This window comes from Bos indicus x Bos taurus, chromosome 1 (genome assembly GCF_003369695.1).
Source record: "Bos indicus x Bos taurus breed Angus x Brahman F1 hybrid chromosome 1, Bos_hybrid_MaternalHap_v2.0, whole genome shotgun sequence".
In the NCBI taxonomy this organism is placed as follows: Eukaryota; Metazoa; Chordata; class Mammalia; order Artiodactyla; family Bovidae; genus Bos; species Bos indicus x Bos taurus.
This window is the reverse complement of record NC_040076.1, coordinates 45,871,908-45,899,424: the sequence shown is the minus strand read 5'-3', so window position 1 is coordinate 45,899,424 and position 27,517 is coordinate 45,871,908. Positions and strand designations below refer to the sequence as shown.

The following is a 27,517-nucleotide window of genomic DNA, read 5'->3' as shown; positions in this document are numbered from 1 at the left end:
CTCACCATGAACTCCATCCCCTGAAAATCTCCTTCAGTTTTTTGCCAGGAGTCAGATGAAAGGTCCCCTCCTTGAAAGGCTTTCTTTCATCATTCTAAAGCTACTGAACTGTAGTGTTGGAAAAGACTACTGAGAGTCCCTTGGATGCAAGGAGATCAAACCAGTCAATCCTAAAGGAAATCAATCCTGAATATTCATTGCAAGGACTGATGCTGAAGCTGAAGCTCCAATACTTTGGCCACCTGATGTGAAGAACCGACTCATTAGAAAAGACCTTGATGCTGGGAAAGATTGAAGGCAGGAGGAGAAGGGGATGACAGAGGATGAGATGGTTGGATGGCATCAATGACACAATGGAGATGAGTTTAAGCAAGCTCTGGGAGATGCTGAAGGACAGAGAAGCCTGGCATGCTGCAGTCCATGGGGTCACAAAGAGTGGGGCGTGACTGAGCAACTGAACAGCAACACAGTAACCCACTTTCTTTTCTCTACAATACTTCTCACAATTTCTAATTATCATTTATTATTATATTTTATGCTTACTTATAACTCATATTTTCTCCCATGCACATTTAGAATATGAGCTCCAGAGTGAAGAAATCACTGCACCCTTGGTGACTAGCACAGTATACAACCATTGAAGGCACTCAAATACTTACTGAATAAATGAAAACAAGAACTGTGACCAGGATTAGTTTCCTGATGATCAATATTTTCCAGACTCATTAGCCCCAAATCCCCTGATGTGGTTCCCTTAGTTATGAAGAAGCATGCTGAGGACTCACCTCTACCTGAGTAACGTTGACGACCAGCACCACCACCATCAACACTGCAAGCAGACAGCAGAACAGCCGTAGTTTGACGAAGTTGATCCACATTGTCTGGCTGTGTCTTGATCACCCATGGCCGACCCATGGCTCCTTTCACTGCTCAAAACTCCATGTCTTTACAGATGGCTAACAAACACATGAAAAGATGCTCAACATTGCTCGTTATTAGAGAAATGCAAATCAAAACTACAATGAGATATCACCTCACACCAGTCAGAATGGCCCTCATCAAAAAGTCTACAAACAATAAATGCTGGAGAGGGTGTGGAGAAAAGGGGACCCTCTTGCACTGATGATGGGAATGTAAATTGGTACAGCCCCTATGGAAGACGGTATGGAGATTCCTTAAAAAACTAGGAGTAAAACCACCATATGACCCAGCAACTTCACTCCTAGGCTTATACCCTGAGGAAACCAAAATTGAAAAAGACACATGTATCCCATTGTTCACTGCAGCACTATTTACAATAGCTAGAACATGGAAGCAACCTAGATGTCCACTGACAGATGAATGGATGAAGTAGTCATGGTACATATACACAGCCAATGGAATATTACTCAGCCATAAAAAGGAACAGCTTTGAGTCAGTTCTAATGAGGTAGATGAACCTAGAACCTATTATACAGAGTGAAGTCAGTCAGAAAGAGAAAGAGAAATATCGTATTCTAATGCATATATATGGAATCTAGAAAAATGGTACTGAACAATTTATTTACAGGGCAACAAAGGAGAAACAGACATGGAGAATAGACTTATGGACATGGGGAGAGGGGAGGGTGAGATGTATGGAAAAAGTAACATGGAAACTTACATTACCATATGTAAATGAGATAGCCAACAGGAATTTGCTGTATTGCTCAGGAAACTCAAACAGGGCCTCTGTATCAACCTAGAGGGGTGGGATGGGGAGAGAGATGGGAGGGAGGTTCAAAAGAGAGGGCATATATGTATACCTATGGCTGATTCATGTTGAGGTTTGACAGAAAACAACAAAATTCTGTAAAGCAATTATCCTTCAATAAAAAATTTTAAAAACTCCATGTCTATGCTTTTCTGAGATGCAGATGAGCTTTCAGTTTGATCTTCTTCTATTCTGTTTAGTTTCATTAAGAGTTCTTTGTATAGAAGAGCAACTGGTATGGATTTAAAAAGCACATTTTTCTCCAAAGGATTCCTTCAAAGAGGAGAGATGAGCAAACAGATCACCAATTACGACAGCTTAGGGTGGAGTAAAACGAAAAACACTGTATTTCCTCTTCCTTAACCTTATCCAAGGCCCAGAGTCATAAGAGAAAGCAAACAGCCAGAGCACAGTAGGAACTACTCCACATTTGGACAATTTACTCAAACCCAGCTCCAGGTTTTCATGTAAATAGAGACACCTCTCCTGCTTCCTATTTATGTTTTAACTTTTAAGAGAGCAAAGAAGAACATCTTCAGATTCTTAGAAATTACAAAATTCACGTGTTAATTTTCTAAAGAGGTCTAAATAAATAACTTCCCTTCCTTTACAGTTTAAATTTTATTACATTCAGTTCAGTTCAGTCGCTCAGTCGTGTCTGACTCTTTGCTACCTCATGAACTGCAGCTCGCCAGGCCTCCCTGTCCATCACCAACTCCTGGAGTCCACCCAAACCCACATCCATTGAGTCGGTGATGCCATCCAACCATCTCATCCTCTGTCATCCCCTTCTCCTCCTGCCCTCAATCTTTCCCAGCATTAGGGTCTTTTCTAATGGGTCAGCTCTTCACATCAGGTGGCCAAAGTATTGGAGTTTCAGCTTCAACATCAGTCCTACCAATGAACACCCAGGACTGATCTCTTTTAAGATGGACTTGTTGGATCTTTTTGCAGGCCAAGGGACTCTCAAGATTACTAGGGTAATTATGGGCTTCCCTCGTGGCTCAGTGGTAAAGAATATGTCTGCTAATGCAGGAGACCTGGGTTCAATCCCTGGGTTGGGAAGATACCCTGGAGAAGGAAATAGCAACCCACTCCAGTGTTCTTTGTCTGGGAAATTCCATAGACAGAGGAGCCTGGTAGGCTATAGTTCATGAGGTTGCAAAGAGTTGGACATAACTTAATGAATCAACAACAAGAGGAAAACCTGTGATTTTATAAGGAGTTTTGGGATTAGGTGCAAACCATTCTGATAACCTCTGGAAAACAGGAATGCCATCCCTCTGTATGTCAAGAGACAGCAAACACCCTTTGGATTTCTGGCTCTCCTACCCCACAGGCAGCCCTGATGCCCCCTCAGTTGAGTAACAAGGCACAAGAGGAAAGACACCTGCCCTAAAGATGCAGGAGATGAAAGCTAAGCCTGAGGAGTAACAGGTCACCCTAATCCTTCATCACACCTGCTGAAGGCAGAGGACTTGAGAGTAGGCTGCTCCTTACTATTCTTCCATGTAATCATTTTTAAAATACTCTCCCCAGTTGCTATTATGATATAGGTAAGCAGTGAAGATGGTAGTATTTTGTTCCTAGTGACGATTTCCATGGAAAGCGGGGTAGAGAGGTCAAGGTGAAGAGGGTGCATAATCTCAGTGCAGAGGGCCTCAGGATACCTCAGCTGCACCAACACTCCCCCCTTTTGTGTTGGACCTGGCAAGCCCCCTCTTCCCTCACTCCCCTACTCCTTTGATCTAATCTGTTCCCATTCCCACACCACAAGGACAGACAACAACCCTTCCTCACCCCAGCGTCATAAAGGAAATGAGGCTAAGCTATTCCAATATGCTTTCCATCCTGAGAATTCCCACAGCACTTACTTTTTCCACTTCTCAGCTGATCTCTATATTTGTATGTATTTCTAGTCTCCCCAACTATACCAATAAAGATTATATTGAAAAAAAAAAACAAACTATATATCAAAAAAAAAAGCAACTTAAAGATAACAATGTACCATACTTTTGGATTCCTTCCCAGTACTCAGCTCTTTGCATGATATATGTTGATTCAACAATCCACACAATGAATAATTACGGAGGCCTGGGGCTTCCCTGGTAGCTCAGTGGTAAAGAATCCACCTGCCAATGCAGGAGTCACGGGTTTGATCCATGGGTCAGGAAGATCACCTAGAGAAGGAAATGGCAACCCACTCCAGTTTTCTTGCCTGGGAAATCCCATGGACAGAGGAACCTGGTGGCTACAGGCCATGAGGTCACAAAGAGTCAGACACAACTGAGCAACTAAACAACAACTCTGTATTGCACACTGTACTAAGTGCCAGAAATCCTCCTGGCAAAGCTTACACTCATAGTAGGTAAAAGGTATTTCCCTCCTATATTAAAGAGAAAGAAATCTCGCACTCCTGGCTGCCGGGAGCCAGCGTGAGGAACTCAGACAGTGGCAAAGGTCATGAGGAAGGAGGCTCGGCATACGCAAAGGCGGGATCGAGCCTCAGGAGTCCCCCTGGAAATTCTCGAGCACCTACCCCCAAAACCAGAGTCTGCCTACTTTACTGCTTTGTGCTCTCACCTACACCTCTGACTTTATGGGGGGCTGTCCCCCACCACCTCTCTCTGAAAAAGAGTTAACTTACAGCTCCAGTTAATAAAGTTCTTGGGCGTGACAAGAGTGTTTCAACCTACAAACTCCTTTGGAAGTCCTCTAGCCTGCCTGAACAGGTTCTTCTGGCCACATGTGATTGTTCACAGCCTCCCAACCATGAGAGGCATGAGAAGTTCTAAACTGTCTAAATACAGATTCCTTTGAGCAGTTAAAGATTGATTAGAAATTGTATTGATGAAGGGTTTTTCACTTCTTGGGCCAATGTTTGCTGCTAAGTTTCCATATCCCTTACCTACTGTGTCTCTGGGAGTGTATTGATTAATATAATCGGTGTATAGGAATATAAGTAGTAGCTTTACTGTTTGTAACCTTGGACCCTTGAGTTAATTCTTTTCTTGTTATAGCCCACCACACCTTTGCCCTATAGGAATGCAACTTTATCTAATGCTTTTGGAGGGTGGCGCTTGACTTTAGAATAATCACCTTTAGAGAAAAATAAGTTTTCTGAAGAAAGGGTCATAAAATGTTAACAGGCCCCCTGGCCAGAAGATGATGTAGATCATCTAAACTTTTGCATATGATAAGTTTGAAAGCCTGGCTTCGATAAGGATCAAGGACTGCTGACCTTCCCCCATTATCCTCTATGCACAACTTAAGGTATAAAAACTACTTTGGAAAATAAAGTGCGGGCCTTGTTCACTGAAGCTTGGTCTCCCCATGTTGTTCTTTCTCTCACCTTCTGGCTGAATTCCCATCTGTAGTGTGGAGGCTCGTCAAGCCTACTAATTATGCCTGGGCTTCTAAGATCTGACTGGGGAGGCCTTAGTGTCTCCTCTCCTTCGGGAGAACGGGAGGACGCCTGTGGCCTACATAGGTGACGCAAATTCCTTGTCTTGGAATTTTACTGGCTTTCCACGTAAACCAAGTTATTCAGCCTCTTTTCTCCACTGAATTTTCCTACTGAGCTATCCTTATTTAACCACTCTTTATATCTTTAATTCTATTGTATCCTGGTTGCTGACGCCGTCCCCGCTTCGAGTTTCCTGGATCCACTGGGGCTGGACCCCGGTACCTGGCCACCTCCACAGAGACGCCAGGTAATATGAAAGACTGCACTTAACCATTTCATGGCCCCAAAACACCGGCCCCTCTCCAAGACTCAGCTACCTACCCACCCTGAAATGCCTGCAAATTCTAGGAAGGAAATGACTGTGAAATAAAGGAAATAACTCTGTCACCAGGGCCCCAACTGCTCCTCTGCAGAAACCCTTCTCAAGGAGTTGGCCTTAAGAACCATAGGTTTCCCTGATGGCCAGAGGGAGAAGACCAAACATGATACTGCACAGAAGCTCAGCTGTACCACTGCAGCTGTGGTCTATGTACTGCACGAAGGCCAGGAGTCCAGAGGATGTCAGTATGGCTCAAGCTGGTCAGAAGCAGCACAGCAATGGTGCAGAAGGACGGTGAGGCCTGGAGACCTCGGAGCTAAAGGAACAAAAGGCCTTATAGGCAGCAATGCAAATATGCAAGAAGCCCCTCACAGGCAGGGACTTCTGATGAAAATCCTCATGGAGGGTCACGCCTGGAAAAGACCTACTTCCTGCTACAAGTAGGTGGAATGCTGAGACTGAAAGATCCATTTGTACACCTATAGCCTGAGGTGTACTAGCCAGACCTCTCTTTAAAAAGACATATACTAAAATGTTGATAGTTGTCATCTTTGGGCAGGTTTTGTTTTTCTCCTTCATCTCCACCAGGAAATATAAGTCACAAATATAAAGAATTAAGCTGGTTTCTAAAAGTAATAATTAAAAAGGAGCCATAGGAGAAATAAGGCATTAAATCAGATACAAGAAAACAAATTTAAAATGAAAGATTCCAAAGTGAAAAAAGAAATCTCTAACAGATTTTTGGGGTTTTCCTACAAATATAAAACCTAGGCATTATAACAAGAAATCTATTTGCAAAGAGAGCAGGAAAATATTATTTGGTATCTCAAATTGCCTTAGAATTGAGTAAGAAAAAGTGTTACATAGGAATGACTCTAAAAAGTTTCCAAGATCAAATCCAAAATAAAAATATATAATTGAGTTTAATTTACCTTTTTTCTTTTTCTGGAAATTTCCAGTTCCCAAGAAGAGCTACTTTTTGAAACTAAGAAACTAGGGTTTACTCACCTTCAGTATAAAGTCTGAACTCAATCATGATAGCCCTTATTCTTTTCTTGTCACATTTGAAGCACATATTGAGGTTTTTCATTTGTATACCATTCTTCCTGCTGCAACAGAGACAAGTACATGAAACACACGTTAAAGATACTGAAAATGAAGTAAAGGAAAATATATTTGAAATCAAGAATACAATTTTAAAGCAAGAGATGTACAAAGATTTCAGGACAAAGTAGTGGGTAGAATAAGGATAGGAACATTTCCTTTCCTAGCACTAAAAAAAAAAAAAAAAAAAGACCTGGCTATTTATAATCACAAACTTACACAGAGAAAATTACTCTCAGATCTGAGCTGAAGGTCAAAACCTTATAAATAGCAATATAATTGGAAAAAATATAAACCACAGATAAAACCTTCATATGTTTTTGTGTTTTTTTTAATTTTATTGAAGTATAGTTGATCTACCATGTGATGTTAGTTTTGGGTATACAGCAAAGTGAATCAGTTATACATATACATACCCCCACCCCTTTTAAGATTCTTTTCCCATAAAGGCTTTACATTACATATAGGCTTTACATTCCCATATAGGCTTTACTCATTACAGAGTACTGAGTTCCCTGTGCTATACAGCAGGTCCTTATTTTTCTTAAAGATTAGAATAATCATGCACTTCAATGCTCCATCCTACCACTAGAGAAAGCTAGAGGTACTGGACACATCTAAAAGTTGTGATCACTCCATGAGGACTCTCAACGTCAGCACTTTGGTTAGAACACACTTACTCATGCTTCATATTTATGTTCAAAGAACAAGCAAAAAGTAAAATCCATGATCTGCTGGGTCTGTTTTGTCAAATTTTGATTAAGACTGTTTACGTGCCAAACTAAATTCCTTATGACCTGTGGCAAACCTATACCGACTGCCATTAGTCCAAGGTATTGGACTTCCTTCCACTTCTGCTTTAGGAAGTCAGATACCTAACAAGTGAAAGTCAAAGTCGCTCAGTCGTGTCTGACTCTTTGCAACCGCATGGACTGTCCATGGAATTCTCCAGGCCAGAATACTGGAGTGGGTAGCCTTTCCCTTCTCCAGGGGATCTTCCCAACCCAGAGATCAAACCCAGGTCTCCTGCACTGCAGGCAGATTCTTTACCAGCTGAGTCACAAAGGAAGCCCAACGTAATGAAAAGCTGGCTTAAAACTCAATATTAAAAAAATCAAGGTCACAGTATCTGGCCCCATCACTTCATGGCAAGTAGAAGGAGAAAAGGTGGAAGCAGTAACAGATTTCCTCTCCTTGGGCTCTAAAATTGTTGCAGATGGTGACTACAGCCAAGAATTTAGAAGACGATTGCTTCTTGCAAGGAAAGCTATGACAAACCTAGACAGTGTATTAAAAATCAGAGACATTACTTTACCAACAAAGGTCCATACAGTCATGGCTATGTCTTTCCGGGAGAAGGAAATGGCAACCCACTTCAGTATTCTTGCCTAGACAATCCCGTGGACAGAGGAACCTGGTGGGCTACTGCCCATGGTGTCGCCAGAGTCGGACACGACTGAAGCGACTTTGCATGTATGCATGCATTGGAGAAGGAAATGGCAATCCACTCCAGTATTCTTGCCTGGAGAATCCCAGGGACAGAGGAGCCTGGTGGGCTGCTGTCTATAGGATCGCACAGAGTAGGACACGACTGAAGTGATTTAGCAGCAGCAGCAGCAGTAGCAGCAGCATGGTCTTTGCAGTAGTCATTTATGTATGTGAGAGTTAGACCATAAAGAAGGCAGAGCACCAAAGAATTGATGCTTTCAAACTGTGGTGCTGGAAAAGATTCTTGAGAGTCCCTTGGACTGCAAGGAGATCAAACCAGTTTTGATCAGGTTTGAAGGAAATCAACCCTGAATAGTCATTGAAAGGACTGATGCTGAAGCTGAAGCTCCAGTAATCTGGCCACCTGATGGGAAAAGCTGACTCATTAGAAAAGACCTTGATGCTGGGAAAAAATGAAGGCAGGAGGAGAAGGGAATGACAGAGGAGGAGATGGTTGGATGGCATCACCGACTCAAAGGACATGGGTCTGAGCAAGCTCCAAGAAATGGTGAAGGACAGGGAAGCCTGGCATGCAGCAGTTCATGGGTCCCAGAGTCAGACATGACTTGGCAACTGAACAACAATGACATCTGACTTTCTACTCCCATCTTACTTGGAATTGCAATCGTCAGTCACACAAATGAAATACCTGAGTTTGGTACTAAAAAGAAAATGAGGCAGCAACTCCACACTGGGCGAATGTTCTTAGACAACCATTTCACAAAAACAGTATATTATTGAACAACCACACATCTAGTTTCTGGGACAGTCCTCATCCTAAATACTCTGACCCGCTAGTCACATAAATGTATTTATCAGAGCAAGTATCTGGAATTAGAATTTGGAATGCAAGGACACCCATACAAAAGACAATTTACACAGAATATACCTATAATTGAATTCTCCTAGCTCAAACTCTCCAAAGAACAGCTGTATTTCATAGGGTACTGAGTAAGACTTTGAAAGTTAACAGGGCACCATCTAGAGAAAAAACTGGAGACTCATCCAAGACCACATGAGATCATCCTTGAACAAAAATGAAGCAGGGACAGAAGTCTGCACAAGGACAGACATCTGCAGGACTTGCTTCCTGATTTAATTCCACAGACCCCCTTCTCTTTCATGTACCCCCACCTCACATGCCCAAGATGCTGATTCACCTAGGCCTTCTCTTCTCCTTTTAAAGCAGCACTAATGCTTTCATAATCCCCCCCTCCCCCACCGCCTCCGATGGTAGGGTGGCCGCGATGGGGGTAAACACAGGACAGAGAAGTACACAAATCAAATAAGTCACAAAGCTATATATGCTGTAAGAAGAAAATAGGGCATGTTTTTAATGCGCTATTAAAACATGGTAGTCCTTAATCTCGCATGCCCATTAATATCATCTGGAAGCTTATACAAATACCAATGCCTGCACAACACCCCATCAACTGGATCAGAATCCATGGGAGTAGAGCCAGAGAAACAGCTTTTTATTTAGGGTCTGCAGATAATTATAATACACAGCCAAGTAGGGGAACCACTGGTACAGAGTGGCCAGAGGGTGCCATTTGTACAAATTGGTCAGGGATGGCCTTTCTGAAATGATGTTTCCATTGTAACTTACATCGTCCCTCCAGGACAATTCGATTCTGGGGCAATGGGGAGAGCCAACCCTACTTCAGTGATATGTCCCTTCGTTTCCTTTCTCAGAAACAAATTAATAGCACTGTATCAGGCCCAGAGAGACTGTGAGGATAACAGGCACAAAGAACGTATTAAACACAGTCAAAGGAAAGCGGAGCCCAAACGCTATGGAGGAACATTGTGGTGTTTTACTCTGTGAGACAATTGATTATCACGGTCTGGGAGTGCCGCCAGCTTCAAACACACGCTGATGTTCCAACAGATAATTAACCACAGTAAGGAGCGGCACCCATCGCCTCTATTTTTAGAAAATGCGGCAACAATCCTCCCCTAGGGTAAATAATGAAAACAAGGGAAATTTTACAATGATAAATTTTGTATAAATCGTGCCTGAGAATCCCTCTTACCACCACCCTAGTGGTCTTTGATCAAGTGGAGACGAGCGACAGGCCAGGCTGAGTCTCCACATCTCACCTTGTAAAAGTCACACTCTACCCAAGCGACCTAAATCTGATGTCCCAAAACGACAGTAAAACCAGAACAATCCAACGCCTGAGAGGACACCCAGCCAAAAGGGTGGGCTCAAAGCAGCGATGAGACTGGAGTTAGGGGCTGAGGAGGGAGCCGTCTCCAAGTGTTCGGTACTCCCTCAGAAAAGGTGTCAGGGGGAAGGGTCTTCAGCTGCCCCCAACTCTGGGCTCCGCCGCGCTGCGGCTGCTCCCGCGGGTATTGCGACAAGTCTAGAAAGCCGAGGATGGAGATGCTCGCGCCCTGCCCCGCCCCGGGACCGGCTGCTGCTCGAGCTACTCCGGACCAGCTCCAACTCAGCCGGAGGCTCGCGTTCCAGGCTCAGGTACCCCAGCCATGACCTCAGAGGCGGCAGCTCGTCTGCATCGGGCCGGGAACTCCGGAGCCAAAGCGCGGAGAAAAGGGTCTTAGCAGCCGAGAGGCGTCCGGGAGGAGCCAGGCAGTGGTTCGCTCGGGCGACAGGGGCCCATCCCGGCGCTGGAGCACAAGCCGCAGGCCCGCACTCACCTCCATCCAGGTCTGGCCTCCCGCCGTGCGCTCTCCAGCTGCCCGGGACCGGGACAACCTGCACAATAGCCGCAGCACCAGGCCGCCCGGCCCTGGCTTCCTGGCTCCGCTGCGTCGCCTCACCCCCGACCCCCGGCTGCGATTGGTCCAGCTCTGGGAGGGGCGGGGCCGAGAGTGCAGACTGACAGCCGCGGCCTTGGAGCGCTAAGCTTTGCCCAGAGCCGGGACGCAGAGTTGACCCCCGCGGAGCTCCGTGCAACTTTTCTCCCTCGCGAGGGCGTCCTGCTGCTGTCGCCTTTGATCTGAGCTCTGCCCACTATCGGGACCCGGCTCCTGTCGCCTTCGGACATCAGAGTGTCCCAGGGAACAACTGGAGATGCCCCTACTTGGGCCGTCTTTCCTCTCAGTGGCGCAATGTTTTGTTCCCTGTATGGGTCTGCCAAGCTCGAGCACAGAACAGGCTGGTCCTTGAATCTTTCCTTACTTGGACGTATTTTCTTATCCTTGAAAACAACCCCGTTGCTTTTATTCTCCTTGTACGTGACCTAGCAAAAAGGCCTGAATACTAACCACCACCACCACCACCACCGAAAAACCACTTAATCCTATTTTGGACTTTCTTCTAAGCCATAAAACGTCCGCAGCAACTATGTGAAATTCAGGAACTGAAAGGAGTACTTCGAAGACAGAAGCAATTGCTCAAGAAAGCTGAAGGGATGGCGGGGCTGCGCTGTATTCCTCAGGGCTAGAAGCACAGGGCTGTGGTGTTAACCCAGTTCATCCCAGCAAAAGGCAGGCTCCAAAAGCAGACTGCCCAGACTGTGGTCTCAAGGTCAAAATATTTGATATTTACTGACCACAATGGACTCTATGTGCTGATTCAGAAGTTTTCAAAGCAGGCCTGTATGCATGAGTGACCCATATGACTGAAATAAAAGGAGGTTCTACATGAGGTAACCTCTTCTGGAGTAACCATTTCATTCTTCTTTCTCGAGGATCAGCCTTTCCTACTCATAAAAGGTGATTTCTGTTTCCTCTGTGCCTAAGGATCCGCAGCCCAATGTGATAGACTTCTGCTCTGATTAAGTCCTGTGTTCCATACTTGGACTCCCTGACACCTATGTTTCCCAGTCTGGCTGTCTGGCAAGTGGCAAATATTAATACTTAAACAGGACATACTGACTTCTAGATGGTTTCGGACCACCTTAGTGATCTTTATTAACCCCCAATCACACAGGCACTCATAACCCCAAGGCGTTTGAGTTATCTTATATTTTACAGTCTGAGAACCAGACATGGAAAAACGGACTGTGTCAAAATAGGGAAAGGAGTACCTCAAAGCTATATATTGTCACCCTGCTTATTTAACTTAAATGCAGGGTACATCATGCAAAATACCAGGCTGTATGAATCACAAGCTGGAATCAAGATTGTAGGGAGAAATGCTAACAACCTCAGCTATGCAGATGACACCACCCTAATGGCAGAAAGCGAAGAGGCACTAAAGAGCTTCTTGATGAAGGGGAAAGAGGAGAGTGAAAAAGATGACTTAAACCTCAACAGTCAGAAAACTAAGTTCATGGCATCCAGTCCCATCATTTCATGGCCAATAGATGGGGGAAATGTGGAAACAGTGGCAGATTTTATTTTCTTGGGCTCCAAAATCACTGTGGACAGTGACTACAGCCATGAAATTAAGACACTTGCTCCTTGGAAGAAAAGCTATGACAAACCTAGACAGCGTATTAAAAAGCAGAAACATCACTTTGCCAACAAAGGTCTGTATAGTCAAAGTTCTGGTTTTTCCACTAGTCATGTACCGATGTGAGAGTTGAATCATAAAGAAGGCTGAGCACCACAGAATTGATGCTTTCAAACTGTGGTGCTAGAGAAGACTCTTGAGAGTCCCTTGGACAGCAAGGAGATAAAACCAGTCAATCCTAAAGGAAATCAACCCTGAATAGCCATTGGAAGGACTGGTACTGAAACTGAAGCTCCAATACTTTGGCCACCTGACACAAAGAGCCAACTTGTTGAAAAAAGAAGACCCGGATGCTGGGAAAGATTGAGGGCAGGAAGAGAAGGGGGTGACAGAGGATGAGATGGTTGGATGGCATCACCAACTCAATGAACACGAGTTTGAGCAATTCCAGGAGATAATGGGCAGGGAAGCCTGGAGTGCTGCTGTCCATGAGGTCGCAAAGAGACACGACTGAGCAACTAAAAACAACGTTTTTTTTTACAGTTATTACAGACACAAAAAAGAGTGGGAAGGACCAGAGATGCCTGTCCATCACCTCTAGATTCTTAAAAGATCTCTGACGGAAAGTCACCATACTCCCAATGCAGAATTGTTGAACTGTTGTTGTTCAGTTGCCCTGTTGCACTCCTTTCTCAATCTCGAATCAATCAATTGTTCCATACAGGGTTCTAACTGTTGCTTCTTGGCCAGCACACAGGTTTTTCAGGAGACAGGTAAGATGGTCTGGTGTTCCCATCTCTTTTAAGAGCTTTCCATAGTTTGTTATGATCCACACAGTCAAAGGCTTTAGCGAAGTCGATGAAACATAGGTAGATGTTTTTTATGGAATTCCCTTGCTCTATGATCCAGCAAATGTTGGCAATTTGATCTATGGTTCCTCTGCCTTTTCTAAACCCAGCTTGGATATCTGGAAGTTCTTGGTTCGCATAATGCTGAAGCCTAGCATGCACGATTTTAAGCATGACCTTACTAGCATGGGAGATGAGTGCAATTGTCTGCTGGCTTGAACATTCTTTAGTGCTTCCCTTCTTGGGAATTGGGATGAGGATTGATGTTTTCCAGTCTTATGGCTACTGCTGGGTCTTCCAGAATTTCTGACATACTGAATGCAGCACTCTGATAGCATCATCTTTTAGGGTTTTGAATAACTCTACTGGAATTCCATTGCATCCACTAGCTTTATTGACAGCAATGCTTCCTAAGGTCCACTTGACTTCACACTCTAGAATGTCTGGCTCTAGGTGACTGACTATATCATCGTGGTTATCCAGTTCATTAAGATCTTTTCTGTACCATTCTTCCATGTTTTCTTTCCATCTCTTTTTGATCTCTTCTGCTTCTACAAGGTCTCTACCGTTTCTGGCTTTCATTATGCCCATCTTTAGGCAAAAGTTTCCCTTGATATTTCCAATTTTCCTGAAGAGATCTCTAGTCTTTCCCCTTCTGTTGTTTCCCTCTATTTTTATACATTGTTCATTGAAGAAGGCCTTCTTGTCTCTTTTTGCTCTTCTTTGGAACTCTGCGTTTAGTTGGGTGTAAGGCAGAATCCCACTGTACAAAAAAAAACATGCACTTTGGATCCTAGCCTGAATGAGTCTAATTCACAGCTTTGTCTCTTACTAGCATTGCCATGCCAGACAAATTACTTAACTTCTCTGAGTTTGTTTCCTCAACTGTAAATTAGGTATAACACTATCTGCTCTTAGAAATAAGTGAGAAAACAAATGAAAAGTACCTAGGAGAGTATCCCAAATCTCTTCCTCTTGAATTCCCTAATCTCAGGTTATGACCTAGCATAAGGAATTTCAAAATGTTGAATTTATGATAATCTAACTTTGAGCTGTGAAAAAAAAGAGAACATAGGTTTGTGTTTTTGATACGAAACCAAAGGACCTAGTCATTTCTGACCTACCTGCAGAAACAGTTTAGATGCTAAAGTTACTAAACTTTATTTCTCTAAGTAAAACAAAGAGTGGAGCCTAAATTTAGGTAAACAAAAGCAAATTAAGCCTGTTTCTGATGCAGCTAACTTGAGGGATATTCACCAGCAAATCTGGGGCTTCCCAGATGGTGTTAGTGGTAAAGAACTAGCCTGCCGGTGCAGGTAGATGTAAGAGATGCAGATTCGATCCCTGGGTAGGGGAGATCCCCTGGAGGAGGGCATGCCAACCCACTCCAGTGTTCCTGCCTGGAAAACCCCATGGAAAGAGGATCCTGGCAGGCTACAGCCCATAGGGTCACAAAGAGTCGGAAATGCAATGTCAGAAACTTGCAGCATAAGCCCTCCTGAGCCCATGTCAGCTCCTGATTCAGTTCCTGTGCTTCCTCCTTTTGAACAAGTGCATGAAATTTGGGCATCAAGAGCCACCAAGCCATTGTTCAAAATAAGTGACTGCTGTCACGTTGGATACCATCCACCCTATTCCAAAACACCATGAACAGTGAGAAGATGCTGCCAAGGGTAGGAGACTAGAAGAGGTATTTGGTACCTGTATTAATCTGCTAAGGCTGCCTTAATAAAATACCATGGGCTGAGTGGCCTAAACAACAGAATTTTATTTTCTCACAGTTCTGGAGGCTAGAAGCCCCAGTTCAAGATGCAGCTGATTCAGTTCCTGGTGAGTTCCCTTCCTGGCTTGTAGATAAACACGATAAACACCTTCTGTGTCCTTACATGGCGGAGAGAATGAGAACTCTTTGCTGTCTCCTCTTATAAAGCAGAGAAGGCAATGGCACCCCACTCCAGTACTCTTGCCTGGAAAATCCCATGGACAGAGGAGCCTGGTAGGCTGCAGTCCATGGGGTCGCTAGAGTCGGACACGACTGAGCGACTTCACTTTCACTTTTCACTTTCATGCATTGGAGAAGGAAATGGCAACCCGCTCCAGTGTTCTTGCCTGGAGAATCCCAGGGGCAGAGGAGCCTAGTGGGCTGCTGTCTATGGGGTTGCAGAGTCGGACACGACTGAAGCGACTTAGCAGCAGCAGCAGCCTCTTATAAAGACACCATTCTGTTCAGGTTATGGCCCCACCCTTATGACTTCATTTAACCTTAATTACTTCTTGTTGGGAAGGGCAGTCTTTCACACATGAAGCTTTGGCTTGGAATACTTCCTTTCCAAGAAATAAAAGTTCACAGCTTCAGCTGAATTTGTTGCCTTGTTTGGGAATATTTTTTCCCTTTTTCAGACCCAACATCTATTCTTTTATTCCACTCTTTCCAAAGAGTTCCTTTACCCCTTCCACCGTGTGATGATACAGTGAAAAAATAGCCATCTGTGAAACAGGAAGCTAGCCCCCACCAGACACTGAATGCCTTGTTTTTGGATTTCCAGCCTGCAGAACTGTGAAAAATAAATTTCTGTTGTTTATTAGCCCCCCAGTCTATGGTATTCTGTTATAGCAGCCAAAACAGACTAAGATATTTACACTACACAAAACAATTTTCCGAAGTTACTTACATCATTTCCCTTTTTCCTCTCTCTCTCTGGGAGTTTATGTCATTCATCTATAATACAGTTAGATTTATATATCCTAGTCCTCACTCCATCCTGAGACACCCCCCTCCCCGATATCCTAGTTGAGATTTGGGGAGTAAAATATGCACATAGTGAAACTTCAGTCTTTGTGTACTACCGTAGAGGTCTTGACAAATATCTAGAATCATGTATCCACAACCACAGTACTGTACAGAATACTTTCATCATCTAAAAATTCCCACGTGCAGCCTCACCCTCCCTCAATTCTTGGCTATCACAAATCCTTTTTTCTTTTCCTATAATGCTGCCTCTTCCAGAATGTCATATATGTAGGACCATGCAATATGAAACCCCCCCCCAATATTTTAATTATCAAAAAGTTTGGAAACTGCTGCAGTTCACGGGGTCACAGTCAGATATGACTTAGCAACTGAACAACTAACACTCCTATTGATTCAGATATGTCTAAAACAATTACCGATATCCATCTAATCACCAAATTGAGAGTCAGTTTCAATTACTACATTTTGAAAGGATATCCTCTCAGCCCTATGTTAGTTAATCGAAATCTGAAAGAATCTTATTCTGCTGGTTTGCTTTCAGTACTCTCTCCAGAGCACGTGCTTCCGTTCTCACCAACTTGAGTTCGGTTTCTCAGTTTATAACACTTAAAATGTTGTTATAATGATATGATATAGTTGTCTATGAACTTTTGAAATCAAGTGTAAAAAGAAAATATCTTTGGAAAACAAATAGTTGAGTGCTTTAGAAAGACTCAAAATGGAATTACTTAAAAGAGTAAAACAAAAAACCGCTATTGAGTTAGGTATGGAGAAGAAAATTATCAAAGATTAGAGGGAGAAATTATTCAGAGGTATTCTGTATTTGAATGGTTTTATAAGAGCTTTTTAGGGTCTCCATTTTTGGGAAATAAAAATTCCAACGGTGCATTATAGGTTTGGGTTTCCCTATTTATAGCTGCTCCGGGTTTTCACCGCTGTGTGAAGGCGTTCTCTACTTGTGGTGAGCGGGGGCTGCCCTCTAGTTGCTGTGGGCAGGCTTCTCGTTGTGCAGCATGAGCTCCAGGGCGTGCGGGCATCAGTAGGTGTGGTTCTGGGGCCCTACAGCTCAGGTTCAGTAGTTGTGGCGCATGGGCCTAGTTGCCCCAAACCCTTTTCCTCTGTATTGGCAGGCAGATTCTTAACCAGTGAACCACCAGAAAAGTTCCATGGAATAATTTAATTTTGAAATGTCAATTCTTATAATATGCCAGAAACTAAATGCTTTGTAACAAAAAAATAAAGACCATAACTACGAAAATTTGTCATTGGATACACAATATTAAAAATGTATCCCCAGGATTTCCCTGGTGTTCCAGTGGTTAAGATTCCACGCTGTCAATGCTGGGGACCTGGGTTTGATCTCTGGTTGGGGAACTAGATTTCACATGCCGCAACTAAGAGTTCACACGCCACAGCTAAAGGTGCCGAATGCCATAACAAAGATCGAAAATGCTGCATGCTGCTACTAAGACCTGGCAGAGCCGAACAAATAAATAAAAATAAATATTAAAAATAATAAATTACCCAATGCCACCTAGATTGCAATCCCTAATGAGATTCCAATGATGTTATTTTACAAAAATAGGGAAAAAAATCCCAAAAGTCATATGGACTGACAAAAGAACCCCAAAAGCCAAAACTGAGGAAAAAAAAGACCAAGTAGGAGGCATCATGCTTCCTGATTACAAAGCAATAGTAGTCAGAACAGCATGTCACCCGCATAAAAAGACATATAGAACAATGGAACAGAATTGAGAGGCCAGAAATAAACCTATGCATACACAGTCAACTAATATTTGATGAGAACCAAGAATACTCAATAGGGAAATGTCAGTCTCTTCTATAAATGATGTTGGGAAACTGATACTCACATGCCAAAGAATGAAATCAAAGCCCTATCTTACACCACTCACAAAAATTAACTCGAAATGAGACTCAAACATTAAAACATGATACCATAAAACTCTTTGAAATTTGCTAACAGATCTTACTTATGGCGATGCTGGGCTTCCCATGTGGCTCACCTGGTTAAAAAACCGCCTGCTATGTGGGAGATCTGGGTTCAATCCCTGGGTTGGGAAGATCCCCTGGAGAAGTGAAAGGCTTACCCACTCTAGAATTCTGGCCTGGAGAATTCTGTGGATTGTGTAGTCCATGGGGCTGCAAAGAGTCGGACACAAGTGAGCGACTTTCACTTTCACGGCTATGCTAGGACTTCATTGCTGCATCGGGACCTTCTCTAGTTTCAGCAAACAGGGGCTACCCTCCAGTGTTTGGGGTTCTCATTGTGGTGGCTTATTTTGTTGCAGAGTATAGGCTCCAGGGGGCATGGGCTCAGTAGTTGTGGCACACCAGTTTACTTGCCCTGCAGCATGTGCAATCTTCCTGGACCAAGGATCACACCCATGTCCCCTGCATTGGCAGGCAGATTCTTAACCAATGCACCACCAGTAAAGTCCAAGAGAATAAATCTCAAAAGTTCTCAACACATACACACACACACACAATTATAACTGTGAAGTTATGGATATGTTAACTAACCTTATTGTGAAAATGTTGTATACCTTAAACTCACACAATGTTCTGTCAACTATTTCTCAATAAAGCTGGAGGAAAACTTTTAAGGTTGGAAGAACTCAAAAATAAATCATAGCAAATACATACAATGGACTACAACTCAGCAATAAAAAGGAATGAACTATCAGGTGAATCTCTAGATAATTATGCTGAGTAAAAGAAACCAAAGCAGAAGGATGAGTTATGAAGAATATGAGGAATTTTTCAGGGGTGATGAGTATGTTCATTTTCTTGACTGTTGTGATGGTTTTATGGGCATATGTCAAAGTGCATCAAATTGTTTCTTTAAATATATGCAGTTCATTTTATATCGATTATATTTCAATAAAGAACTTTTTTAATGTTAAGGAATATATATCATTTTTTACTATTTCTTGCTCAAATCAATTCTTAATTAACCAACTATATTATTGTGCTTAAGATGCCATAAGAAAATTCCACTGATAGAGTGACTTAAACAAAATTCCACTGTTTGAGTGACTTAAATTTGTTTTCTCATATTTCTGGAGGCTAGAAGTCCAAGATCAGGATGCCAGCAGGTTTGGTGTTTGATGAAACCTCTCTTTCTGGCTTGCAGATGGCTGCCCTTTTGCTGTGTCTTCAAATGGCCTTTCTTCTGGACATGCCCAAAAGAAAAAAATCTCGAGTCGTCCTCTTCTTACAACCACACAACTATTCATTATAAAAAACAAATGAATCACTCAAACACATATACAAATTTTTATTTAGAATTAGAGACTCAAATACAAATTAAGTACAATATAAATTAAACCTTCTTAAAACAATCCACAACCACTTTAAATCATTTACTATTTCTACAATAAAAGAGAAACCTAAAAATAGTAAAAAGTCAAATTATTTTTAAACTCGTATTATTAACAGTAAAATGGTTACAAAACACTCAAAGAAACTTAATCAGAAAATGAACAAAGCCTCTACAGACTGATTCCTGTGATCCACTAAAATCAATTAAGAAATTAAATTATAGTATGATTTCTACTCATTCACAAATAAAAAGCACCTCATTTTTAAAAGACAATGAATTATCTGTTTCTTTCGGGGCTATGAGGACTACTCAGTTTACTTGACTTTTAAATTTAATATGGCACAATAGGTTTGATCAATGAAAACAATATCACTAAAAATGCTTAGAATGTCCTTTACAGACCATTTTTGTTTTATTTCATAAATAAGGAGGTCATATATTTAAAAGTTAAAATATTACAATAAATATGTGGCAAAATAAATAAACAAGTCTTTTACTTTTCACTTGCAAGTGGGAAACTGACCAGACTCATTTTTATATTTTCCCTTTTTATTATGTCTTAATTCTTCAGAGAAAAAATTTTTTTATATTTTATATTATTGTTATAAATCCAAGTCTAAGAATTGGTGCCAAAAAAACTATCTAACTAAAGGGAGACAGTACATCTTAAGTCCATGTTGTTTCTGAAAATACTTATTAAAAGTAGAGCTAGACCTATCTTAAGGATTAACAGGAAAATACACTATTATGGTGTTTATATATTTAAAATAATCCAAAACAAAGGACAAATCCACTCTCAAGAATGGCACCCTTATATTGAAGAATAAAGTATTCTCCATATATACTAACAACTGTGTGGTTAAATATTTTCCTAAAAACATGCATATTATAAGGCCTTTTGTAATTGAATTTATAAAACCAAACTACAGTATTTATGTATCAACTGTCATGATTGAAGCTTTCTGCATTATCAGGAGAGTTAAACTTTAACATCTGTTGTTCTGAGGAACTTGAAGATGAAATATAATCAAACTAGCTTTTCACTAGAAAATTTTATATATCTCAGCAATCTGTTATACTTCTTGTCATCAATGAAATAGACTCCAAGATGTAATTATTCTTTCTAAATGTTAGTTTCTACTGTATTACTCTTTAAAACTCATTTTAATCAAATCACATTTCTTGGAGAAAATTCACTCAGGGTTCTGAACAAATCAGTTGTTTTCTACAAGCAACTCTGCCTTGAGTGGCAGAGCTCTAGCTCTTTTAGAAGTAGTTTTCCGCTTTCAAAGACAATGAAAAATAAGTACAGACTTTCTACTGACTTACTAAAAGTAAAGAATAATAGAATGTGTATAATAAAATTCTGGAATAAAGTAACTTTTAAGTTTCCACAGTTTCTTTTCCTATAAACTAGCTGCTGCTGCTAAGTCGCTTCAGTCGTGTCCGACTCTGTGCGACCCCACAGACGGCAGCCTACCAGGCTTCTCTGTCCATGGGAGTTTCCAGGCAAGAGTACTGGGGTGTCATTGCCTTCTCCAATAAACTAGCTATAACCTCAGAAAAGTCATCTAAGTTCTCTGTGCTTTAGTTTTATCTTTAAAACAAAGAGATTAGAATAGACAATCTCTAAGGTCCTTAAAATTCTCACATGGTATGATTCTGTGCTTCTGAAGAAATATCTAATTGATATGCTGAATTGGCCATAAATCAAGAGAGTTGAATTAAAATACCACAGCTGAACTAAACATCTATTAGAAAAACACAAATACTGTGGTAAAGCTCAACTTCCCAAACCATACGAGGCCCATTCCCTCGTCAGCCAGACCAATGAAGAGCCCACAGAGTTAAAACCAAATATCTTGGTTAAATAATTTTAAATTACACTGTAAACCTATTAAAATATATTATCTATGCCACAGTTTTCCTGCATTCTAATATACATTATTTTCATCCTATTTACATTCAAGATAATCTGTACAGTCAAGGTTGGGGGCTACTTAACATTCTTGCACTTCAAAACACTAGTAAAGTTAAATAGAATGAAGAGTAGGATATTAGTCATTATCATATTCTGCCAATTTCAAATTAAAAGTATGCTGAATACCATTTATGGGATAGAAAATCAAGGCAAAGGTAAAAAAAGGAAATGTTGCTTGTAAATGCTAATACTCAAATGAATTCAGTTGTGTTTTGCCCTTTCTCAAAAAAAAAGAACAGGGAGCAGACATCGGAAGAAACCTACTAGGTAATACTGAACCACAACATTTCAGGAGCTTTTATGAGAAATTAACAAGTAATTAATGCATCATGAAGCAGCACTTTGGTACTAGTGCAGTGCAAGTTGGTTTTCCTTTGTCGAACTACGGGCAGCAAATGAGGCACTTAACTATAAAATAGAAAAATAGGGTAGATTTAAGAAATTCAAAATCATTCAGGAAAGATATTCAGCATTATTCAAAAAGTTAAAAATTCTATTTTTATTTAACACACATCAATGTTACACATGCTTCACTAGGGAAAATCTTCTGAATGTAAGACTGCCGTTTGTTTATAAGAGACAGAAAATCTTTCCTTTGCAAGAGATTCTGGATTTCTGAGAATGAAATCCAAGTCTTCTCAACCTGAGTGCTATATATTTAAAAACCAAGAAAAGTACATCTTACCCACAGTGAAGAAATGTTTCTAACTCTCAACATAGTATAACATGTGATCCCTGACTTTATTCTTGGAAGGATCAGCTTTTATTTTATGTAACTTCAAAGAAGGGGACCTAGTGACTAATGAATACATATTTAGCACCTAAATTTAGAGAAGACTTAATTATTGCCATAGTTTTAAATCATTACACACAGACTGGGGGGAAGTCAGATATGTGTGTTCAATGATATTAGAACATTCTCAAAGATTAGAATCTCAAGCTTCCAAAAATTATCCTTGGTTTGCGAATGCATTTATTAACATTCGAATACAATATTATCATTTCTTCCTGGAGTTACAGATATATACTCTTTTTAATGAGTAAAGAAATAAATGAGGTTTATTTTTTCTTTACCACCATTAAGTTGTCTTCCAAATGTGGCACTTTTTCAGATTTAGATGGAAAATAGTCCTTATAAAAAATGTCATTCCTATTCTACCTCTGGTATTATTTTAGATGTTCTTTTCTATGAGGTCAAGAGTGAAGTAAATGACCATGGGCCTCTGCGGAAATATATAAGCAAATATAAAGCAGGAACAAAGAAAGTGTACATTAATTTCTGGCAATATATTGGCACATAAATGCTTATCTGTGCATGGGCTTAGTCACTCACTCGTGTCTGACTCTGTGACCTCATGGACTGTGGCCTGCCAGGTTCCTCTGTCCATGGGGATTCTCCATGCAAGAATACTGGAGTGGGTTGCCATGCCCTCCTCCAGGGGATCATCCCAACCCAGGGATAGAACCTTGGTCTCCCACGTTGCAGATGGATTCTTTACCAACTGAGCCACCAGGGAATACTTATCTATGGGGTGAAAAATCACTAAATGAAAAGATAATAAATGTTTGCTGGGTTATTATCTCAAGTGAATGGAGTCTATACCTAACAGAAATATTCTTGTGTTGCCCTTTAAACAAGCTTCACTTTAATTCTGGACAGAAAACTTTGCTTCATATGTTGAAATTGATACATAACATTCAAGTTTTCCATGAAACAATTTAATTATCCCCACTGAAAAATCCTATCATCTTACCTTTTCTTCTTATGCTTACAAGAAGTCTTTTGTGGATTCATAGGGAGGAAAAAGGCTTAAAAACACACGTTCTTACTCCAAAGAAGCTGGCAAATTTCAATAGTTCACAATCCTCCTATCTGTCATTTATATTTACTGTAGCAAATTGCATTCCTCACTATATAATTAACTTTCTCACATACAGAAGAATCAAAATTCTCTTATTTGTATCTTTAAGGTAAAATCCCTATCTCCTTTAAGGTATTCTAGTTTATTTCTGAAAGGAAATGAATACATCAAAACATAGGAATACTGTTGATGCAATTTAGTTGTTAATAAAGTGCATGTGGCTTTCAATATAAATATTGTTTGATACATTATAGCTGAATAAAAAACTAACAAAACAAAAAGGAAGATTTAGCTCAGTACCTAGATTATGGGGGAAAAAAAATAGTAACAAAATTGGGAGAAATATTCTTCTTCTCCCCAAAAAAAGCCAACTGAAAATATTCTTAAATTAAATAGACTTCTGCTTTTCAAGCAACCAGACACGCTAAACAATAATACCAACATGCAATACCTGAAATGTAGAATCACGTTCTGACTGCTGCCCTTGTACTTCTGCATTTAATTCACAATTCTCTGGTGTCTGGCTGACTTCATATTGCAAAGCAGGAGATACACCTTGAGCAACATCTATAGAAGCGCTATCAGATAAGACGTCTAACCTTTCAGGGGAACGAGGTAGGTGAAGCTTACTATCTCCCATCCCTTCATCAAAGTGTCTCCTCTCATCAGCATCATCTAGCTGCTGAACTGAAGTTAGATACTGTTCAAGCAGACTATTATCCTGCTCATTGTTTGAGCCTTCCTTACCCCATTCACCATGTTCTTCACTAACATCCCCTACGTCTGACTCTTTGCCATACTTGACAGTGTCAATGGAATTCCCCATTGTGGAACTTTCACTACCTTCTGTGGAACTTTTTTCAAAATCCAAAGAATCCTGTAAACTGTGAACTTGTTCGGTTAAGGAGGAATGAAAACCAGAGTCTGGAAATTCTGGTAAGGATTTCTCTTGAGGAGCTTCATCAGGAGCAATGAACCAATCAGAATTTTGATCAGAAGATGGCTGCTGACTTTGGGTGAATAATGGAGGTTTAGATGGCACCAGAGTACTTGATATAGGGGGAACATCAATATGGCAGGAACTTAGATGCTGGTCCACAGTCTGTTGCCAAGCTTGTAGAGACCTTACCTGCAAACCAAAGGATATAGTTTCACTACAAAATATAAATCATGCCCATTTTACAACTGTCCTTTGAGGTTTTTTTTCCCCTACACTCAGGAAGTCAGTAAATGGCGGATGGCAAAACTGGAGTTAGAAATGTCCTGACTCCCCTGATCCTTTCCACAGCCCCCCAGCTTAGACCTGGTTGGCAAAAGTGGTTCACGTTGTTGGAAAGCAGGAAAGCAGGGATGGGTCAAAGCAATTCATTTGCTTCTACTATAAAGATAATCAGAAGCACAATAACGCACATACAGCTCACTAAGGGGTCAATAAGGTTCTCAATACACTGAAGTCTATTTAACAAGACACAATAGAACCTATTAATATGAGTAGATTCTCTAAAATGGAAGTCTCATGCTAGATACCCATTTCAGATAAGAGTTTTTAAAAACTAACAATGTAGGATTTCCCCTGGTGGTACAGTGGATAAGAATCCCCCGGCCCATGCAGGCAACACAGGTTCAATCCTTGGTCTGGGAAGATTCTACACACCGCAGAGGCCATGTGCCACAACTACTGAAACTGGTGTGCCTAGAGCCTGTGCTCTGCAAGAGAAGCTGCCTCAACGAGAAGCCTGAGCACCACAGTGAAGAGCAGCCCCCATTTCCTGTAACCACAGAAAGCCCTCTTGCAGCAGTGAAGACCCAGCGCAACCAAAAATTAATTATTTTAAAAAGAGAGGGGAAAAAACCTAACAATGAAGTATACACAACTCTAAAATACCTAAAAATTCCTGGAGTTCTTGATAGTATGACCTTTACTTCTTTTTCTTTCTTTTGGCCGCGCCACACAGCTTGTGGGATCTTAGTTCCCTGACTAGGGATCAAACACACGCGGCCTGCAGGGGAAGGGTGCAGTTCTAACCACTGGACTGCCAGGGGATTCCTGGACCTTTACATTTTTAAAGTATACTTAGAACCTCAGAATTTGACTGTAACATCTGCAACAGGAAAGCAATATAGAGATTTTTTTAGTTTCCTTAGACCATCCTTCAAGATAATCCTTGATAGTAGTTTTGATATTTATCTTTCCAGACCTTTTACTATGTATTTTCAAAAATAACAGTATAGATAAAATCCTATTATAACCAATTCTTTTCTAAAAATACTTCCAAGGAATAATCACCGAGAACTATTTGTGGGGATACAATAGTAGTAAAACTGATGTCTGAACTGTCCCCATAGCATGCTATTTCAGGATTCAAACTCTCTACCTGGAAGTCATGTGGACTTTTTAGGACACACATATTGTAGCCATCACACACAGTTTCAGTCATCTTTCATTCAAATAGTCTTAAAAGATAAAACAAAACAGCTACTTGAAACTTAAATTGGTCCTTTTATATCTATTGGACAGTTTGTCCAATATCCTTCTTCGGTCAGTGCTATAGTTCTTTATCTTTCTGGTCAAAATTATGAAAATATTTTTGTTCAGAATAAAATGTAACAAAATTCACTGTCCTAGTTCAGAGTTAGTGGCAGTGAACACAAACCACATCCTTAACCTTGAGGAAGGGTGCTACCTTACCTGTAACTATTCTATGATTATCTCAGTAAATCTAGAATTTTTCTTCATTTACACAGTAGGTAAGTCAGCAGGAACGGGCTTACCTGGTTCCAAAGGAATCTGACAGCCTCTTCTTGAACAAATTTTTGAATCCGCTCTTCATCTCTTTCTTTTTTAATCTACAATAATTCAAAGTCCATTACTGACACAAGAAAGGGTGCTTTGAATTGTACTTCTTATTATGACAAATAAACATATACATTGGAAAGAGATTAATAATCTAATAAGTGCTTTCCATTTTTAGAATATCTAAGTGAAACTTTAGTTTTAAACTATGACTCAACATAGAAGCCAAATTAGATGTGACTGCAATTCAGATTATACTGATTCTACAAAGTATTGCCAGTACTGAAAAATAAAATATTAAATGGCTCTTTTTTATCTGGCCTCAATTTTGCAGCCAAACACACAGAAGGAGCAAGAGCAGCAGAAAGGATCAGGATCATAGCTTCAAAGAGAAGAAGAGAACTGGTCTTCTCTTTAAAGAGACCAGCAGGATTAATCCCATCAAATTTCACATCCCTGTTTGGTCCAGGTCCTGACATGCTCCTTGCTATCATCAACAGACTTCCCTGTGCATAACTTGCCCTCATTCATTAAAGTTTCACTGTGGGCTCACTGTCTCCCCTCCATACTTAAAACTTATCACAAACCTAGGATTCCCTTAGCTGTCCAATCTCTCAAACTGTCACCCCATTTTGTTCTGAAACTCTGACCTACTTTCTCCAGCCCCTCAAGCCTTCTTACTGCACCATGTGGGACTCCTGAATTATAATCAGCAAACCCCCATATATACACTCAGCTTCTTCGCTGAACTTTTCCTTGACCAAATCAGACGCACGTCCAAGGGCACTGTAGCCCTCTCAAGTAGCAGCTATTTTTTTCACTTATACATCAGGGTCAGAACACTGCTTCCCACTGCTGTTTACAAATGATTCTTAACTTTCCTCCTGCAAGAACTCCAGCCATCTTGCTAAACTTCCTCCAACTCTTTTTCAAATTCTGAGCTCCCACTATTGGCCCCCATTCACTGAAGCCTCAGCACTAGTATTCTTCTCTGTCCTGTTCCCCTGGTCATTTCTGGAGCCCTTGACACTCACATGGATGCTCTAACAATCATCTTCAGTCCCACTCTGGTAGTGGTGGCAGTGTAGTTGCTAAGTCATGTCAGTCCCCACTCCAGACTCAAGTATTTTGACTATACCATTTAAAACAACGATTTCAAGCACCAACACAAACCTCTCAGTTCACTTGTTCTTGCCCCAATCTGCAACAACCTGGACATCCAATCCTCATCTATGACCACCATACAAATGATGTCTTTCTCCTGTCTTTCCTTTTACCTCATTTAAATTCCAAGATCTATCACTATAATCATCTCCCTTCAAAATGTCTTCAGCTCCCTTGATCTTCCTTCCCTCTCTCCCCTACCATATTCACCTGGGAAAAACCCACTCCTGGCTGAACCGGGTCCAAAATCAGAATACAACAGCTGAGAGTTGCTGATAAAAATCACAGTTTGACTTGT

At 41.1% G+C, this 27,517-nt stretch overlaps 2 protein-coding genes across 5 annotated transcripts in view; both read right to left on the bottom strand.

Moving 5' to 3' along the window:
* Positions 1-11,174, bottom strand: part of NXPE3 (neurexophilin and PC-esterase domain family member 3) — a 55,649-nt gene extending 44,475 nt beyond the window's left edge. The window contains exons 1-4 of one of the 4 annotated variants that reach the window (XM_027563986.1): positions 10,774-11,174; positions 6,526-6,626; positions 1,643-1,720; positions 786-956 (exon numbers count right to left, since the gene is read on the bottom strand). In XM_027563986.1, the coding sequence (XP_027419787.1) occupies positions 786-878 (93 nt within the window). In that variant the 5' untranslated portion in view covers positions 879-956; positions 1,643-1,720; positions 6,526-6,626; positions 10,774-11,174. Of the gene's footprint in view, positions 1-785; positions 957-1,642; positions 1,721-6,525; positions 6,627-10,212; positions 10,306-10,773 lie in introns of those variants that run through there. The other 3 variants (XM_027564075.1, XM_027564043.1, XM_027564095.1) reach the window with 3 other exon arrangements.
* An 8,179-nt stretch (positions 11,175-19,353) lies between these two features.
* The window catches only part of CEP97 (centrosomal protein 97), a 35,223-nt gene continuing 27,059 nt past the window's right edge, over positions 19,354-27,517 (bottom strand). Inside the window, exons 11-12 of the mRNA XM_027563857.1 lie at positions 26,034-26,108; positions 19,354-24,390 (exon numbers count right to left, since the gene is read on the bottom strand). Coding sequence (XP_027419658.1) covers positions 23,686-24,390; positions 26,034-26,108 — 780 coding nt within the window. The 3' untranslated portion in view covers positions 19,354-23,685. The remainder of the gene's footprint in view (positions 24,391-26,033; positions 26,109-27,517) is intronic.